General features: G+C 33.8%; 1 protein-coding gene across 2 annotated transcripts; it reads right to left on the bottom strand.

Annotated features, from left to right (window-relative positions):
• Window positions 1-1,141: 1,141 nt before the first annotated feature.
• Window positions 1,142-19,046, bottom strand: LOC140960236 (uncharacterized). Of its 2 annotated transcripts, none has more exons than XM_073418427.1 (4): window positions 18,704-19,046; window positions 1,858-2,460; window positions 1,707-1,762; window positions 1,142-1,597 (listed from the first exon to the last, which is right to left on the bottom strand). In XM_073418427.1, exons 1-4 carry the CDS (start codon window positions 18,720-18,722, stop codon window positions 1,427-1,429), a joined length of 849 nt encoding a protein of 282 aa, XP_073274528.1. In that variant the 5' UTR covers window positions 18,723-19,046; the 3' UTR covers window positions 1,142-1,426. The 2 variants fall into 2 exon arrangements, with proteins under 2 accessions (XP_073274528.1, XP_073274529.1); XM_073418428.1 differs by lacking the exon at window positions 18,704-19,046 and adding an exon at window positions 2,545-2,757.
• Between the last annotated feature and the right edge of the window lie 785 nt (window positions 19,047-19,831).

Genomic DNA, 19,831 nt, shown 5'->3' on the forward strand with positions numbered 1-19,831 from the left:
ATATTGTGTGTGTGTGATTCGTATCACTATTGAATTCGTGGAATAGATGCTTGTGTCATTTGAATAAGTATAAAATTTAACTTGTAACATTCTAATATGTGTTGATAAATGACTTATTTTTTTGTGTTATGCTTATAATTTGTCTAATTATGTATATGTTTGATTATGAACCTATCACATTTTATGAATTTTTTTTTTCAGGTAATAAGATAGGAGTTGGTAGAGGCAAGTCTTTGTATCATACCAAAAGTGTAATCATGGTAGATCTATTATACTAGGTGTTTAGTATAATCGATAATACTAAAAATTTGTATATATATATATATATATGTGTGTGTGTGTGTGTATACGTACGTATTGCGGAGAAAAATATGTAAGCCTAAAATTAAAGTATTTGTCTAAAGAGACGTATAAAATAAATGGTTAACATTGTTAGTAAGATATGCAATCATCGTTTTCATTTATCGAATTAACTAATTTAATTTCATATCGATCTGGTTCGACGTGCAACGTAGGTACACGTTTCTAGTTAAATAAAATATAATAGTTCATCGACTGTTATATAACTCGTACACATAATTTTTAAACAAAATATAAAGTTAACCAATTGTTAAAAGACCATAAAAGCTCTAAAAGGTTATAAATTGTTTAAGACAAGTTTAACCTATCTAGGGACGACCGGCAACAAGGTGCCAACTTTGGGTCGATGTTTCGCGTTGGAGACCCCGTTGTAACAAACTCTCCTCAAACTAAAAACCAAGTTTAACCAAACAATACAACTATGAAATTAATGAAACAATTAAGAGTATGTCTCTTGTGAGACGGTCTCACGAATCTCTATCTATGAGACGGGTCAACCCTATCGATATTCACAATAAAAAGTACTGATCTTAGCATATATAAAAAGTAATACTTTTTCATGATGACCCAAATAAGAAACCCGTCTCACAAAATACGACCCGTGAGACCGTTTCACACAAGTTTTTGCCTACAATTAAAGCAATTAAGATGAATACAATAATCCAATAATTATAGTTAATCCATTATGAAGTTTACAAATTACAAAAAGTGAAGCGTAACTGAATTGCTTCCAACGAACGTGAAATTGACTTAATTAATAGACAAACTAGCCCACATGTAATTCGAAAGAAAGACAATGAACTATTTATATCACAAGAAAAGAGCTAAAGTACACAAAATCATAGGCTACATAGGCAATGTTTAGTAATTTCTGCTGTGATCTATTCAACAATTCTTATACCACTTTTTTCGAGTTAGGCTCGGAGGTTGATCAAATAGCGAACCAAAAAAGGGAAAAATATGGGTCATCGAAGTCCATTGATTCGTTTCAGACTATCCCCGTCTAGTATCCCTTGTACGAAATCATGGCTCCGCCCCTGACTGGCCTCGCGCGATCCAGTAAGGTTCAAGTAGTCGCCTTTGGCGCGAGGAGAAGATGGGCGCGGTCGTGGGAAGCGGAGTGAGATGGCATGTAGCATGATTTAACATTCAATAGATTCTTGACTTGTCCTCCTTTAGGCAACTTAAAGCTCCTCCTTTTCTTTCCTCTCTTCGCCTTTTGTTTTTCAGATGATTCCTGCTTGCCAAAGACTATGGATTATTGATATTTGAAAAAAATGGTGTAAATGTAGAGATTAATTTGTTCATTAAATAAGATTTCTTCGATGCTAGTGTCATAAATATACCTTTGATGAAGGTGTATCGTCATTTGAAGGTGTATCCTTCAAGACCTCATGGTTCCCTGGATTTATGATAAAAAATACTAAGCAAAATCAATATTCTTATATATCGAACAATATTGGATACAACTCATATGAGATGGATATGGTTTCTCACCACTATCATGGTGGTCGTCTTCTTCGTTTTCATTGAAATATACTCGAAAACTCGGTGAACCTGGAAAGGCATCGTCGTCGATCTGCTGGCCGATCATTCTCTCATCGCCATCATCGTCATCCTCGTTTTCGGTATCTGTCAACATGTTGTCTAGCCTATCCTTCTCCTCAGCCTCCATGTTTTCTGCCATTCTCTCTTTCATGACATCTTTGCAATTTCCTTTCGTGCTACATTCTCTACTCACCTCATGTTCATTGCCATCTTTTTTACCTAGGCTCGCGACGACGCCAGCCTCAGTTCCGTGCCCGATCCTCTTCGTATCCTCGATCTTTGTGCCATCGGCGACGGTATCCTTAGGAGATGAGGGTGCGGTTTTCAAGATATCGTCATCATCGTCGTCGTCCTTTTCATGCAAGAGCAACTCTTTCTTCGAAGGTGTGGGATCTTTGAGGGGACGACCATGCCTACTTTTTGAGATCTCCTCTAACCGGCTAAGGAAGAGCGGCCGGAGCTTGACCGGAATCGCTAGCCCGTTACCATCAATCCGCGAAACACCACACCCCATTATTAGGTACACATGAAGTTTAGAGCATGCACGCCAACCTATTCGGTACAAAAAATTTTAGGGCAAAGAACATAACACATGGGGAATGCAAGAAAATGAAAATAATTAAATGTATATTTTACCAAAAAAATATTTCTTATGTTCTTGAATAATCGCGAAAACGATATAGCCAAGTTCGTGAGAATTTTTCAGGACTATTTAGAATCTCATCTGATGAGAAGATCGAAGGAATAATATTTGTGGGTCAAATTGTAACTCAGAAATTTGTGGAGGAATATGCTGTTCTTCCGGAGGATGAACAGCTGCAAATATTTTGCTAAGTGAAAATGTTTGAAAATTCTCAATGCATGGTTGGTCATAAAATTTGTGGCATAACTAATATTTATTCACAAAAATTTGAGTATTAGTAATTTAACCAATAATTTATTTGTTATTATTTTCCTTACTAACTAAGAAAAGAGTGCTATTTTTCTTGTTTTATTATGTCAGGCCCCCACGACCAATGGCTTCTTGTGCTCATTGAGTTTGGCCCGTGTCTATTTCACATCCGTCTTCGTTTTGAGAAAATAACTAATCAATCTAACTCTTAAAATAGCCAATTCTTTACCCTTATAAACCCATGCATATTGTCCTAGCATTCCAATGTGAGATAGGATATATATTACAATCACCTACTTTGAACATGAAATGCGATACGAATCTGACCGGACATGATGACGTGCTAAATCTTGGGAGGAGATACACGCATGTGTGTTGTCTCGATTGTACAAGCTTGATGATGATTAAAGATGAATAATCAAGCGCATTCGAAAAAGCTTGAAGGAGTTCAATGAAGTATTCCATGAAGACATATCGAACAACAAATTATTTGAGTGCGAAATGACCCTGGGAGGTAGCCAAGACGCGCCAGGGCCGAGGGCAACGTGCCCTAGTGGGTAATAATCCAGCCTCAGCACGTCTTGCACCTCAACGGCTGAAACAAGCCGACCCAGCACGCCGCAGTGCAGATTTGAAGTTGAAAACCCTGGATCACGATTTTTGTTGTATTTTTCCATATAAACAGATTGTAAAACATTATTGAACAAATAATTGAAGATTAAGAATATACTTTTGTAAGTTTTCTCTCAAACTTTTCAAAGCTTTGTTTTGTACACACAAAAATCAAACTTATCAAAGATATAATTTTTGTGGCGTTTGTCGATTGTTCTTCACTCGGATTGTCAAAGATGAGTTCTTTGAAGGTTCGTTTGATATCAGTTGTTTATCTTCGTGAATATTTGTTGCTATGTTTTTCGTAGCTTAGAGGTGAATATCACAAACCTTTACTTCTTTCAAAAAGATCGGGACAACCCAACTTTGTTTATTTCATCGAATCAAGGGTATGACTCCGTTTTTTAGCGCGTTTGCTTTTTCTTTTTGTTTGAAGAATCACATCATTTGGTATCAGAGCTTTTGGTTCCGTTTGATTCAAGTAAGTATCTCTTTTTTAATTATCAGATCTGCGTTGTTATATCGTTTTGTTTTCAGATCTACGTGATTCTATCAATTCTTGTCGTTTCGTAATCTCGAAATTTTGCGAGTCGTTCTTCGTTTTTCGAGTTGCACAAATCTCTCTTTTGCAAATCCAAAAAAAAAACAAAAATTGAAACTTTTGTGCTATTATTTAGCATTAAATTTTGTTATTGTCTTTATTGTGAGCCATATTCAAGTGTCTCTCACAATAAAAAATTATTCCAAATTTCTTGGCATTGCGCAATCCAAGCGAGATAGTTACGAGTGTCTACGAGTTGAATATAAAGGTTTGATATATACAAATATAAAGCTTAAGCGCACCTTCGAGAGCACTCTCAAATTCGAGTTAAAATACTTGAGTGTGAGAGTTATTTCTTTAGAGTTACTAGTGAGTATTTGAAGTCAGAAAAAAAAAAGAGTCGAGTAAATTTTCTTTGGAGTGACCGTGAGAATTTCGGTGACGAATTTTATTTATTTATTTTACTAACGTTTCTTGCAGGTACAATGTCCGAAAGAAAAATGGAAAAGGAGGCAGGAGATGAATCGAACCAAATATTTTCAATGTCCCAATGGAGTCGTTGTTAGGTGATATAATAAGGATGATGAGGGCTGAGTTGGCGCCATTATGCGAGAGAGTGGATAGGCTTGAGGTTAATACTAGTGGGAGCAGGTCTAAGCCTAAGAATGTGGGTAGAGACGAAGACGATGAGGAATTTAAGCCTTTATGCGATAAGTATAGGAAAGTTGGTGGGGATATGATAACGAGAGGAGTTGATGTGAATTGAGTGTCATACTTGAGTCGGGATGATGATAGGCGACGTGGTGAGAGTCCTAAACGTAGAAGTCGAGGAGAGCATAGAATGAGTGGCACAAAGATGACAGTTCCATTTTTCAGTGGGAGAGCCGATCCAAAGGCATACCTTGAGTGGGAGGAGAGGATGGAGTGTGTATTTGAGAGCCGGGATTATATGAAAACAATGTAGGTCAAACGAATTTGTAGCGAGTTTACCGACTATGCTATTACTTGGTGGGTTAAGTTAGTGCGGGATAGGAAGAGATTCAATGTGGACCCTATAAGAAAGTGGGATGAAATGAAAAGGGTAACGAGGAAACGATTTGTTCCTAATCACTACGATAGGGGAGTTGATAGAAAAGATAAATGTGGCTTGTATGAGGATTCGTTGGCATCCACTTGGCGGTCCCACAGGAATGAGAAAATCGTGGATAGGCCAATGATTGAGTCGAAACATGAAGTTCCTAAAAATTACTATCAAGGTACGACTAAAACGTCAATTTCTCGTACTTTTGATATTATATGTTGTTGATGTCTAGAGATAGGACATGACATTACATGGTTTTCATGTAGGGAGGTGGCAGTAGTAGATTCGTCAGTTGAGGTTAAATCTCAAGTTGAGGTTGAGCTTGTAGTTGAACTTGAATATGAAGTTGAGGTTGTAGTTACTGATGATGGTAGTCCACTAGCTGATGATTCAAATGTCGTTGAATGATGATCTGTGGAGAATGAATTCTTAGGTAGGGAATAAGTGCTTAAATTGTCTACTATGGAGGAAAAGAGTAGACATGGTGTAATTTTGGATTATGAATGTGTTGAGAAAAAAGTATATCTCTTGTACAATTGAATCCAAAGGTGGTTCTTGAGGGTCAATTGAAATATCTTGAAGTGAGTGAAAAAGAATTTAAAATGACAGAAAGAAAGAGTGAGCAAAAAAGTGAGATGAGCATAGAAAGAAAAAATTTTGATGGAAAAACTGATATCAAAGAAAAGAAAAAGAGGTCAAAGAAAAAGAAAAGAAAAATGAATTGATGGCAAAATATGGTGAGATCGAGAGTTAATTGTTTTTGCATAAACCCCTTAAAATACCTTTGTACAAAAAGATTTATTCTCATTGTGATGATATAGCCGGTTCAATCCCGAGAATTGTTAGTTCTTCTTTGCAGGATTCTGGAGACATCATGATCAGGAGGCAAACAAGTGTTGATGGTGGGAGAATGCCATGTGTTGTTGACCCATATGAATTCAGAAGCAATCGAGATGAAGTAAGGTTAGTTGCAACAAAACGACCATGATGTATGACTTGCTTCCTTACCATCATTCTGCATTGTTTTGTTTTCAAGAGTTTGGAGACAGGGTTACCAATGTGATATTTAAGGGATATGATTTAAGTTTTACTATCGTGTTTAATCTTTACAGATGTGAGTGCCGTGAAAAGTTTTATATGGTAAGCTTGGTTGTTGGTAATCTTGATTTGTCACGTGGATAAGACTTAGTAGTAGCAATGAATTGTATGCATAAGTTTTGAAATCTTGTGACGTGTTAAAAGATTGCATGGATGGAATGAGAGGTATATCCAAGTTTCATGATTATTATTTGTTTTGTGATACTTGTGAAACTTGCATGATTGAATATGATAATTTCTTTGTTCATGATGAATATATGTTTAAAGATAATAAATTTTTCATTTTATATACATTGCATGAATTACGTGATAGTGAGGCGTATTGTAGTGGTTTGATAATTGACATATTACATGAATATATGTGTTGATTGCATATGAAGCGATATGTTAAGCGGGGTTGTGAAACATGCATCGCACATAGAAAAATGACTTTTAGGCTAAATCCTTATATCATGAATGAATTGTGTCTTATTCCTGGTGAGCAAATGTCGTACATTTGTATGAAAATTTTTGTGTTGTTAACTAGGTCTAAGAAGGAGAATAATTTGATTTTCATGATGCTTAATGAGATTTTGTTATTTTCATTTAGTGTCGTTTGTTATTTGGTGTATGGTGAAGTTGATAATTACATAGTGAAAGCAACAATGAAGTTATGGTTCCAAGCAGTGATGGAGCAAGTGGACGACATCGCCTACAGACTAGAGTTGAAAGGTAAGAATTTTGATAATATAATTCTTTTTATTGCTAACTTGCTTCGTTTTTGTGCATACAATAAAGATTTGAGGACAAATCTTTTTGAAGAAGAGGAGTATGATACGAATCTGACCAGGAATGACGTGCTAAATCTTGGAAGGAGATACAGACATGTCTGTTGTCTCAATTGTACAAGCTTCTTGATGATTAAAGATGAAGAATCAGTGCATTCCAACACTTGAAGGAGTTCAATGAAGCATTCCATGAAGACGTATCGAGAAACAAAGCATTTGAGTGCGAATTGACCCCAAGAGGCAGCCAGGACGCACCCCAGCGCACCAGGGCCGAGGGCAGCACGCCCTAGCAGGTAATAATACCCGCCCCGACGTGCCTCGTGCCCAGCTGGCTGAAACAAGCTGCCCTAGTGTACGTCCTGCGTGCCCGTCTGCGAGACCTCCACGCCCCAGCGCCAGAGTGCAGATTTGAAAATGGAAACCCTAGATTATGATTTTTGTTATATTTTTCCTTATAAAAACATTGTTAAACATTACTGAACAAATAATTGAAGATTGAATATACTTTGTGAGTTTTCTCTCAAAATTTTCAAAGATTTTTTTTGTACACACAAAATCAAACTTATTAAAAGATTTAACTTTTGTGGCATTTGCCGATTGTTCTTAAACCGGATTGTCAAATACGAGTTCTTTGAAGGTTCGTTTAAGATCAGCTGTTTATCTTCGTGAATATTTGTTGCTAAGTTTTTCGTAGCTTAGATGTGAATATCACAAACCTTTACTTGTTCCAAAAAGACCTTGGCAACCCAACGTTCTTTATTTCATCGAATCGAGGGCGTGACTCTGTTTTTGAGTGCGTTTGCTTTTGGTGTTTGAAGAATCGCATCAAAATGTTCTCATCCTGCTCTTTCTTGTTGGTTCCAGGTGCAGCAGCTTGAGATATAAATATGAAAATAAAAAATAAAATTGGATATTGAAATTTACGTGGAAACCCCAAAAATTATTATGGTAAAAACCACGAGCAAAATGAGAATAATTCCAGTATAATATTTTATGTTATACAACTACTCACTGTGTTCCAAAGAGAACATACAATCTCTTAATACAAGATAACAAAATACATCACAAATATTATATATCAACACACTTAAATAAGAATATATTGAGATAAGAGAAAAATTTGAGAATGAGATGATTTCTGAATTAAATGAGGGAGATTTATTTATAGAACTCATCGTCCATGTGAAACTTCATCCCGTCTGAATGCTTCATTTGTCAAATTTTCATTGATCATCTTTAATGCATTTAATGTATTTTCTGCTTCCATTCATTTCTTTGCTGACATTTCTCTCACTTGGATATTTGATTTAGAATCAAACATATCCTCACACATCTTTTCAATCTTGTCATTACATGTTGTTTAGGTTTTCGCTAGGCTACTTGAGGATCTATACCAATCAAACTTATCAGTATTCACAAGCTTGGTCAGAACTTCAGCTATGTTATCCTTTGTATGAATATTTTGCATATCTACACTTCCTTCCTTTGCTATCGTACAAAGTAAAACTGAACTCCAATGTGTTTAGTCCTAGAATGAAAGGTTGGATTCTTTATGATGTGCAAGACACTCTGACTGTCACAAAACAAATAAACCTTATCTTGTTTGTGTCTGATCTCCTCCAATAAAATTTTAATTCATATTGCCTCATTGCAAGATTGATTAGCTGTCATATATTCTTCCTCCGTTGTAGATGACGCCACAACTGTTTGCAGTTTTGAAACCCAGCTTACTGCTCCCTCTGCAAGTATAAACACATAACCAGCCGTAAATTTTCTCTTATGAGGATCACCTGCAAAATCTGAATCGACATAGACCCTGAGTGTAAAATCCGATCCTCCATGACATAATGCAGCATTTGAGGTGCCCTTAATGTATCTAAGGATCTTCTTAACCGTACTCCAACGCTCTTAATCAGGATTCGCCACATACCGAGTAACTGTTCCCACTGCTTGTGCAATGCCTGATATTGTACAGATCATGGCGAACATCAAACTTCCCACTGTTGATGCACATGGTACTCGAGACATCTCCATCTTTTCTGCTTCATTGCAAGAGTTTCTTCAAATAATTGTTCTGGGTAAATCAAATATTTCTGTTACTTATGTTTCGGTGAATTTGGATCTTTAGAATCTTGTTTGCTTGTCTCAAGTCCTTCATATCAAATTTCCTAGCCAATTATCCCTTCAATTCTTGGAACTGATATTTGTTGGGGTCTGCTGTCAACATATCATCCACATATAACAGCAAAATGATATAATCATCACCAGACCTCTTGAATATGTACACGGGTCTGCACTCAGTCTGTTATATCCAAAATTCATGATATAAGAATCAATTCTCTTGTTCCAACACCTCGGCGCCTGTTTGAGACTGTACAGAGATTTGTTTAACCTGCAAACTAAGTTCTCTCATGATATAGGAATCAAATTTCTTGCATCAACCCTGATTCTGACATATGTCCGAGCTTTCTATGTCATAAAACTGTTAATTCTTCTCATGAACCAATCAATGCAACCGCTAGTTCTGACTCTTTGTGTGTTTCTCCCAAAAGTGCATACAGATTTGCAGCAACATTTTCCACCTTCATAACCACTAGCGCACCTTTCACAATTTTCACGATCAAGTTCTCGATACTGATTTTGCACCCGATATCGTCCAATTGCCTCAAAGACAAAAGATTCTTTGCAGCCCCTTCACATATCATACCTCCTGTATAGTACAAATGGTGCCATAAAATATTTTTATTTTAATAGTACCGACACCAGCTATTCCAAGGCATGATCATTTCTCATGAACACAGATCCTCATGAGACTGGTTCATACTGATTGAACCATTCTCCCCGAGATGTCATGTCTCACGTCGCTCCTGAATCCATAATCCATGTATCCCAAAATTGGAGTCCACCTTCTGCAGCTGTTGTTACTTTATTGAATAATATTTCACCACGGCCTGAAGTACTGGTCTCATTTCCTTGAGAACCCTTCACGATACTCGTACACTCTTTCTTGAAGTGCCCTTTACTGCCACTCTCTTATCATTTATTTCATTATATTTTCCATCAACAGCCATTTCCCTCGGTCTATCTCTAATAGTCCCCAAGAAATTCTTCTTTATTAAAACTGCTTATGTCTTTATTTTTCACAGCATAAAATTGTTCTTATTGAACTTTGTTATCTCATACATGTCCGTCATTGTGTCGACAACAATTTAGTAGACTAGATAAAATAATCTCGCCTTAAAAAAATTAAAAAAATTTCTTTTCTGATGTGAAAGATCAGACTAGGATGCAACAACAAAACAAACTCAGAATTTTAAGAAATTTTGAACCAATGCTCAGATACCACTTCTTGGTCCTAAGGGCGGTAACTTGAGATATAAACATGAAAATAAATAATAAAATTAAATACCGAGTTTACGTGAAAAACATCTAAAAATTATTAGAGTAAAAATCACGGGCAAGATGAAAAGAATTTCACTATAATATTTTATAGTATATAACAACTAACTATATTTCCAAATTGAACACATGCTCTCTTAATACATGAGAAAAAAATACCTCACAAATATTATAAATATATTTCCAAATTGAACATACGCTATCTTAATACAGGAAAACAAACACCTCACAAATATTATAAAACAAAAACTTAAATAAAAATGTATTGATATGAGAAAAGAACTCGAGAATGAAATGATTTCTGAATGAGACGAGGGAGCTCTATTTATAGAGCTCGTCGTCCGGGTGAAAACGAGTTTTTTTGTCTTAATGCTTCATTTGTCAAATTTGCATATACCATCTTTAATGCATTTATTGCTGCCATTCATTTCCTTGCTGGCACTTCTCATCCCAGGACATCCTCGGTACACATCTAGTCGGACACCCCACATCGACGATGCCACTAAGATCGGGCCTTGTACCATTCTATCATGTCCCAATCCCACTGGGTGGATGTCTATGCAAGTGAATCTTTGCACGATGAGTTACATATTCGCATGCATTTAGTTATTATTCGGCTTCGCCCCACAAAAGTTATATCATCCTAGTAATTAAGGTGTGGGACATACTACTACATCTTACCCATTTTACAATGGAGATCTTCTGCCATAAATTCCAATAGATTCATTTCATGGATTTAGATGGAGGGCGAATAATCATTCAAAATAGGCATCGAATCAGTTATATACGAATGAAAACCTGTGTGATTCACCTGGAGACAGAGAAAATATAACGAATGAGAAATCTAGTGACGTTGTGTGTGAAATGTTGGCTGTTAAATATCACTAATCACATTTTTTTAAAATAACTTTGCATAGACATGCTTTTATTAGAAAACGATAAGCCATACATGTGAGGGGACGAATATCTCAAAACCTCTACAGTAACATACAACCATGGTTCGCAATCGCGGTCGCGAAGACCGTCGCGGGAGGTCACCATTCCACTTCTCATGACATTTCACGGAACGGTCACGGCGCAAATATTTTTTAAAAGTTAATATAAATTGAAATTTTTGGAATTTTTTTTAATATGTAAATAAAAATTAATATCATTTAAATAGATTATTTGATGAACACAAGATATTAAATATATTTTTTAATTTTATTTACATTTTATTGAATCACAAAGCATATCTTTGTTATATATCGAAATTTTCACAACCCTCTCAAAATTGAAATATACTATTAATAAAGTTTTGGGTTATAATCAATTAAACATTTGAAAAATTTTCAATTGAAGGTACATATGTTAACCCAAATTGGAATCAAATTTCTTCAAAACTTACTTTAGAGTTACATATTATTTAACATCAAATAAAATACATTAACCAAAATAAATATTTTACAACCAATTTTATTATTACACATTCTAATGAAAATTTCTCAATATAAATAGCTAATCTCATTGTAGCTCTTCTTTCTTTGATGGATGGAGCGGGAAATAGACTCGAGATTCACCATCTTTGATCAATTGATGTACTTTCCAATGTTCCTACGACGACCTCGTGGCAGCGAAAGGGCAAACATGACAACTTTACATGCATGTTATTCATTAACATTTTGTATGGCGATGGAGACTTTAATAGTAAGATTTTGTTCTGATGTTGAATCTTGACAGAAACAAAAAGAAAGAGCTATGATCAGCGAAATATTTCGTTATCAAATGCATAACCAGCACTCCTGGCAGCAAGTTCAGTTCTAGTGAATCTACCGGTCTCGTCAACTGCACTCGGCGTTGTATGGATATGAGTCTCATCATAAGGAGACGTCGACCACTGAGTACTTCCATCTCCAACTTGTAGTTTAGCTGGCCATTTATTATTTTTGTAAATTTTGCTAAATTTATAAAAATAATAATATTTTTGCTGAAAACATTTGTTCAACTTTATCGTATCATTCATCTCAAAAAAAAATTTATTGTACCACTAATACTATAACGTCCCGAAAATTTGAAGCTCCACGCGAACCACATACATGCATGATATTAAATTCCTTGTGTATTTCAACTAATTGTTTTAATTGCATGGATTAAATATGTTGTGCATGTTGGCATGTTTAAAATATACTTTTCTGCATGGTTGCATTAAAATGTATTTTTAAAGTTTATTCGAGTTGCGATCGAGGAATGGAGGCCGAGGGCTGAAAAATGGAAAATATTTTTATTTAATAATTGTTTTTAATTATTTAAAATATGGTTGATGCTTTTTCTTATTTTTGAAAATAAGGAGTTTTGAGGTGATTTTATACGTCGGGACGTAAATTTTATCGGTGTTGGTTTTTCAACAAAAATACGAACGTTTTGGCAATCCGACTAATAAAGTCACAAACTTTATTAAACAAAAGATTTTAATTAAGCACTAATGGGCCTAAGTAACCTTGTTAATGGGCCTAAGCTAGCTAGTGATTAGTAGTTGGTTAGTATTTTATTTATTATTTAAGCACAAAACCCTATCCCAATGCCATATATCCCACGCCCCTCACCCCAATATTTTACAAGGACTCCTTTTCTCTCCAAAAACTCACGGCACCAAGGAAAACAACAAGGAAAAGCATCGATAATTGCTATGAAAATTCAAGCCAAGATCGTTCGTCATCGTTCTTCGATTCGTCAATGTTTATTCGTGCGTTAAATGCGCAAAAGCACACCATATTCTTTCCTTTACTCATCCATGACACCATAGTGTTTGTTTATATATGAATTGCATGAAAAATAAGTGAAGCTTTCAAATAATTTCGTTTATGCATCAAAGGTGAATTTTCAAAGCATGTTGTGGATCAAAAAATCATGTTTTTATGTGTTAGAAGGGGCTGCCATGATTAGGAGTGATCAAGGGTCATGTTCCACACGAAATATATAGTCCTAAGATGCACAATATGCTACACAACACAAATAACAGAAGCTGGAAACCGAATCATGTGATTGTGTTTTGGGGGCTCGGTTAAGGGGGAAACTTGGTGCAGGGCTTGGCTTGTCTAGACCAGGGCTTAGCTAGGGTCCGTGAGGGGTCAGGGAAAGAGTCTTAGCCAGGCTAGGACCCGAGTCAAGGGGCTGGGGCCAGAGCCAAAGAGAGGCATCACGCAGGTGCAGCTTGCCCAGGGTTTAAGGGGCTTTGGGTTGGGCTAGGTTAGGTCCTTAGGGTCCTAAGAAGGTGCACAAGGGGCTGGTTCAAGGTCTGGTTCGGTTGGTTAGGTCCTAGTAACAGAAACGTAGAGTCCATGTCAAGTGAGATTCTCGACCGCTGCTTGCACCTGCTGGTGTGGCTTCGGTTCGAGCTTATGGTATGTTCCTAAGGGTGCTAAGGGTCCAGTAGGATCCATAGGGGGTCTGGCTCGAGATTGGCTCATGATGGTTAGAGCTTGGCTCGAGAAAAAATTAACATGGCTCAAGGGTAGTCTAGGTGGGTTCTCGGCCACTTCATGCATTGGAGTTGTGGCTTCGGTTTTTGGGACTGGGGTAGAGTCCAATGGTTCTAAGGGTCCAGGAGGGTTCCTAAAGGGGTTGGGCAGTGGTCGGTTCGAGATGGTCCGAGCATGGCTTGATAAAAAATGGAGATGGCTCGAGGTTAACATGTAGGGGTCAAGTTAGGGTTTTTAATCAACAAATAATTCGAAACATGGCTCACGGGAGTCGAGTCATGGTTCATAGGGCCAAATAATTATTAAAAGTATAAGTGTTAAATATGGAAATTTTATATTAAAGTTTGGTTTAATTCGAGATTAATACGTTATATTTAAATATTAATTTAAAAGTCATCGATTTATGCCAAATAAAAATATGAGAAAATTCGTGTAAGTTTAAATAATTATTTAAGACATGTTAGAGTCAATGAAATTAAGAAAATGTCAAAAACGTGAAATTTTACGTCTAGGGGTAAAACGGTAATTTTGCACTCGAAAATTAGTAAACGTCATGTTAGTGTCCTGAATGCTGTTTTATATGCTAATATGATTATTTTATATGTTTATAAATTTTTATATGTTAAAATATTTATTTTAATTTTTTTTATGGATTTAATATGTTAAATGTTTATGTTTATGGATTTTTATGATTTAATATTTTAAAATGTTTATAGATCTTTATATGTTAAAACGTTTATTTTAAAATGTTTATGGATCTTTATATATTAAAATGTTTATTTTAAACGTTTATGAATTTTTATGATGTTAAAACGTTTATTTTAAAAGTTTATGGGTTTTTACGGCGAAACGATAACATTAAAAGATATGTTGCATGCTTAGTTTAAAAGAAAAACGTTATATGCATGTTTAATTTTTATAAAGTGGTGAAAATACGAAACATTGAAGAAAGTGAAGTAATTATGACTAATACGATGATATGTTGGAAATATCGTGAGGGATAAGGTCCTAGTGGGAAGCTTGACGATCGTATTTCCATTGATACTAATACGATGATATGTTAATACGTAGACCAAGGCTCAGTTGACAGGTGAGAGTGTCGCTGATGTCCCAGCCGACTAGTATTGTGGTTACATGTAGATGGATCCATCGCCCAATACGAATACGTGAATTGTCGATCTGAATTCAACGAACATGAATATTAATATGCTTACGATGAATATGAATATGTTGATATGAAAACGAATATGAATATGAATATGAATATGAATATGATTATGTTGATATGAATATGGATATAAATATGGATATGATTATGAATATGTTTACGATGAATATGAATATGTTCATGTTGATATGAAAATGTTTATGAAAACGTTTATGAAAATTTTTATGTTTAAAGTTTATGCATCATGAAAATGTTTATGTTAATGTTTATGTTAAAAGTTTGTGCATCTTCATGAAAATGATATTTTAAGTACAAGTATTTTCAATGTTGTATGTGATATGTATATGTATTACTTGTTATCAAGATTATGGTGTGTTGAGTCTTTAGACTCACTAGGTGTGATTGATGCATGTGATTATGAAAATGATAATGGAGGTCTTGATGGTTGACTTTGCTGGACTGAAGGTGCACATAACCCGAGGACCAACGCTAGTTTTCCGCACTAGTTTATGATTTATGATTTCAAGTTATGTTAAAGATATTTTTATGACTATTTGTTTATGTTTTGAGAGATTTTTGAGAGGTTATAATATGAGCAATAATTTTCAAATAATGTTTGTTAGGCTTGGTAAAATGTTGGATGATTTGATGCTTTAAACTATTTTTCTTTGGATTTTTAAATGTGAGTTGATTGTTTATTTCAAAAATGGTGTCAAGGTATTTTAAAGCATATATAGATATATTTTCGAATTCTCAAGATGAAGGAGAAAAAAAAATTTCTAGTATTTTTTAAGTAAAACGAGTAGTGAACGTTTCAAATACACTAAAAAAAATAATTTTTTTGCTTCTAAAACTATATGGTAATTAAATCATAAATTTATGATGAATTTCATTTGAAAATTATCTTCATAACTAAGCAAATATATATAAATTGTTTAGGTATGTTTCCAATGATCCTTGAAATTGAAGCCTTGGGTGTGCTCTTCATATGTTTTTCGATATTTAGAGTAGGTTTGGATACAGAAGTTGTACCTTAAAAAACCTTTAAATAAATCCAAATTTTTTAAGTGTTTTTATTAAAAAAAAAAAAAAAAAAAAAAAAAGAGGAACGGTTTTTTCGGTTGGATATATGCTAAAAATTACGATTGTTTTAAATTTTTAAAAAGAATTAGAAGTAAAAACTAAAAAGCCATAAATATAAAAAAAGTTTTTGTTTATTTAAGTAAAAACTTAAATAAAAACTTTTTTAAGTGATTTTTTAAAAACAATTTTTGTAACCAAACACTACAATTTTTTAGAAAAGAATTTTTTTTTAAAAAAATGCTTTTAACCCATGAGCTTATTTAACCAATCGGGCTCTCAATAAGGACGAAATATACAATTTTCCTGAAAAATGCTACTATTTTGCGTCGAAATCATATTAATTCTCAAGAATTTTTAGGTGGTAGATAGATGTATACATCAATCAATGCAAATAATTTAAAAAAAAATTAAATATTCAACCATTAATGTTTCCTTGTTTCACAACAAACGTCGGATATCACCACAAAAAATGTCGTGTGTGGATGTTGTTTGAGCTTGATTCGTTTATAATCGAGCTGAGTTCGAGCTTTATATAACGAATGTATTCATGGCTCAGAGCTTATTCAAGCTTTTATCGAGCCTAAACGAACTTAATAAATATGAATTATATATTTAAATTTCAATTAAAATAATTAAAAAGTAAATTATATATTTAGAGAAAAATATAACATTATTATTAAAATTTGTACATTTATTATAATAAATAAAATTAATAGATTTTTCTTATATATTTCATAAATAATATATAAAATCAATAAATCAAATAACAAAACTATTAGTTTTTCATCTAAGAGATGACTCAAAAACTTACCAACGAACATATTCACGAGCCGAATATTATAAAGTTTGAGCTTGGTTTGTTTATTTTAACGAGTTTCATTAAACGAGCTTTTATCGAATCGAGTTGTGAATAACTCACAAACGATTTGATTCATTTACATCCCTAGTTGTGAGACTAATTATCTCTTTGATTTTTTTAATGAATATATAAAAAAAATTAAATAAATGAAATGACATTTTGGTATTATTTTTTAAAATAATCAGAAAATTTTGAATTGAGATAATGGATATTATTATTGTAAAAACAAAAATAATGTTATTTACATTCCATATTTTACTAATCTCCTTAGTTATATTTTAGTCTAGCAGTTTAAAAATTATTTTTTAAAATTATTGGAACACCAATTGTATATACTATAAATAGATAACTACAATCAATTACTAACTTTGATCATAAAAAATAATAATCAAGTGTCTTTATCAAAATTAAAATTTACAATAGATATTTAAAATTTATGATATTGTTTCACTAAAATAAATTTTTTTAATTGATATAGATTTTTTCTTAAACTAGTTTTGATTTTAGTTTATTAATCTTATATAGATTTTTGCTTAAACTAGTAATTTGATTTTAGTTTATATAATATTAAACAAGAAAGCCACCTTACATGAAAATTTTGAAGATTCGATTTTGTTTAAATACTAAAAAACCAACAAGTAGTTTATTATTTTTTATTACGATTTTCCCTTTCTTTCTTGTTTTTCTTGAATGAATCTCAAAAATTGTTTTAAATAAATTTTTTTGTTAAAATAAAATTTCTCAAAGATTTGAAATATCATTACCATTTTAAGACTAAAGGAGTAATTAATGGTGTTTGTTAGGATCAAGCGCTTATCACTAAGTCAAAAACTACAGTTGTTAGTTAAAGCGCAACTTTATTTCCTTATATTTATGACAGCGCAGAGTGCACTTACTTGGGTGCCAATGAATCGGACAATTAGGAACATTGATCTGGGGAGATGCTTGTATATCTGCTAGCTGCAAGTGCTGTCTCATATCTTTTAAAGATCAGTCTTACCTTTTATCTATCGTCGGTCATGTCACCGACAAAGACAATTTTACCCGTTAAGATAGAGTATCACTCTTGTACGGCCCCTCTTTCACTCATATACGCTTAACACAACATTTCCACCCCTACTTCTTGGGAGACTTGAACTTATGACATCACTCTGATACCAATGGTTAAAGATCAATCGTTTATCACTAGGTCAAAAAATATTGCTGGTAGTCAAGGCGAAATGCTTCTTGGGAGATTTGAACTTATGACATCACTCTGATACCAATTGTTAAGATCAATCGTTTACAACTAGGCCAAAAGATATTGCTGTTAGTCAAGGCGAAATGCTTCTTGGGAGACTGAACATATGACATCGCTCTGATACCAATGGTTAAGATCAAACATTTACCACTAGGCCAAAAGCTATCGTTGTTGGCCAAGGCGTAACTTTATTTCTTTATATATGTGGCAGAACAAAGTGCACCTATTTAGGTACTAATGGATCGGACTGTTAGACCTATGATTCCGGGGAGATGCGTGTCTATCTTCTAGTGTTGTCTCATATCCTTTAGAGATCAGCCTTACCATAACTCTACCATCAGCCTTGTTCCCAGAAGAAATATTAATACCCGTTAAGATCTGACATCACTATTTTACTATTCACCTAGCCAACCACATCAAACGACACAACGTCAGCAGCTTGACGAAAACTTCTCACAAGATTACTCATTTCAGTAATACTTTTATACATGCACGCTTAACTCAATAGTGTTTTTTGTATTAAAAATATTAAAAGTAAAACTGGAGTATGATTAATAAAAGATATAATGTAAATATCACTGCACTAAAAACAAATACCTGATCGCATTCTATCCATGAGATGAGAAACATGACCAAGCCCGAGTCGCTCATATCGAATTCACCAGATTATACAGAAATATCAACCAGTTTTAAAAATTCATTTTCCCTCTTGATATCTTCTTTTTTAGGGAAGAAGAGGACTAGCATGAGAAAGAAAGACTCGTGAAGTAACCAATCAGACTCACCTGCAAAACCATGCAATAGCCTCTTCAAAAGAATGCTTCTATCTATCTATATGTATAATATTTCGAATATTATTTTCACGAGATAACAGGCAAGTCATTCTTGGCTACTAAACAAAACTCTGAGTATTTTTCCTCATGTAAACCCTCTCTTCCTGAAGCCAGATATATTTCATGGTGATGAATTTTCATTGGAATCATGATCTCTATTTATATATATATTGCCAACATTTTTGAATTTCATTTTTAGATTCTCATCTTCAAATTTTTTTGTCAACCCTTGGCCAAGTTGTCTATCCAAAACTTTATCCCTTTATCCATTTCCTTGAATAAAGTGGTGCATTTTGTTGCAAATTTTCTAGGAATATGTTCATTCATACCATAAAATGGAATGTCAACCTTCACACTTGCACAAATTGATGTATCATTATTTAGGGTATTCTTTATGAGGCCATATCACATGTGATATACATATCGAACATGAGAAAATGTTATATTAAAACAAGATAAAATAACAAATTTATTGACTTTCATTATTTAAAGTTTTTGTCTACTAAGTTTTGAAAGTTTAGTTTTCGAATTAGTATTTTTTTTTTACTTTCAGTTATATTTTGTTGGAGTGCTGACATGACACTAAAAAAGTATGACATAAAATCGAAAAATGATGATGTGCATCAAAAAATGTTGACTTGTCCGATATCACGTCAGCAATTAGAACAAAATAATCAAGAATTAAAAGTTCGTGTATCGAAATCAAACTTTGAAACCGAAAACCGAAATTGGACAAATTAATGAACAATTTAAATTATTTTCCCTTAAAAAAATTTAAATTGTTCATCATCTCTTTTTTAAACTTACACTAAATTGTTAAAATTCATTGAATGTAAATAGTTTTATACACAAAGTTAAGAAATAATAATTTTCACATAGTTTATTTCAGCCT

The sequence above is a fragment of the Primulina huaijiensis genome, chromosome 15 (genome assembly GCF_012295235.1).
Source record: "Primulina huaijiensis isolate GDHJ02 chromosome 15, ASM1229523v2, whole genome shotgun sequence".
Taxonomy (NCBI): Eukaryota; Viridiplantae; Streptophyta; class Magnoliopsida; order Lamiales; family Gesneriaceae; genus Primulina; species Primulina huaijiensis.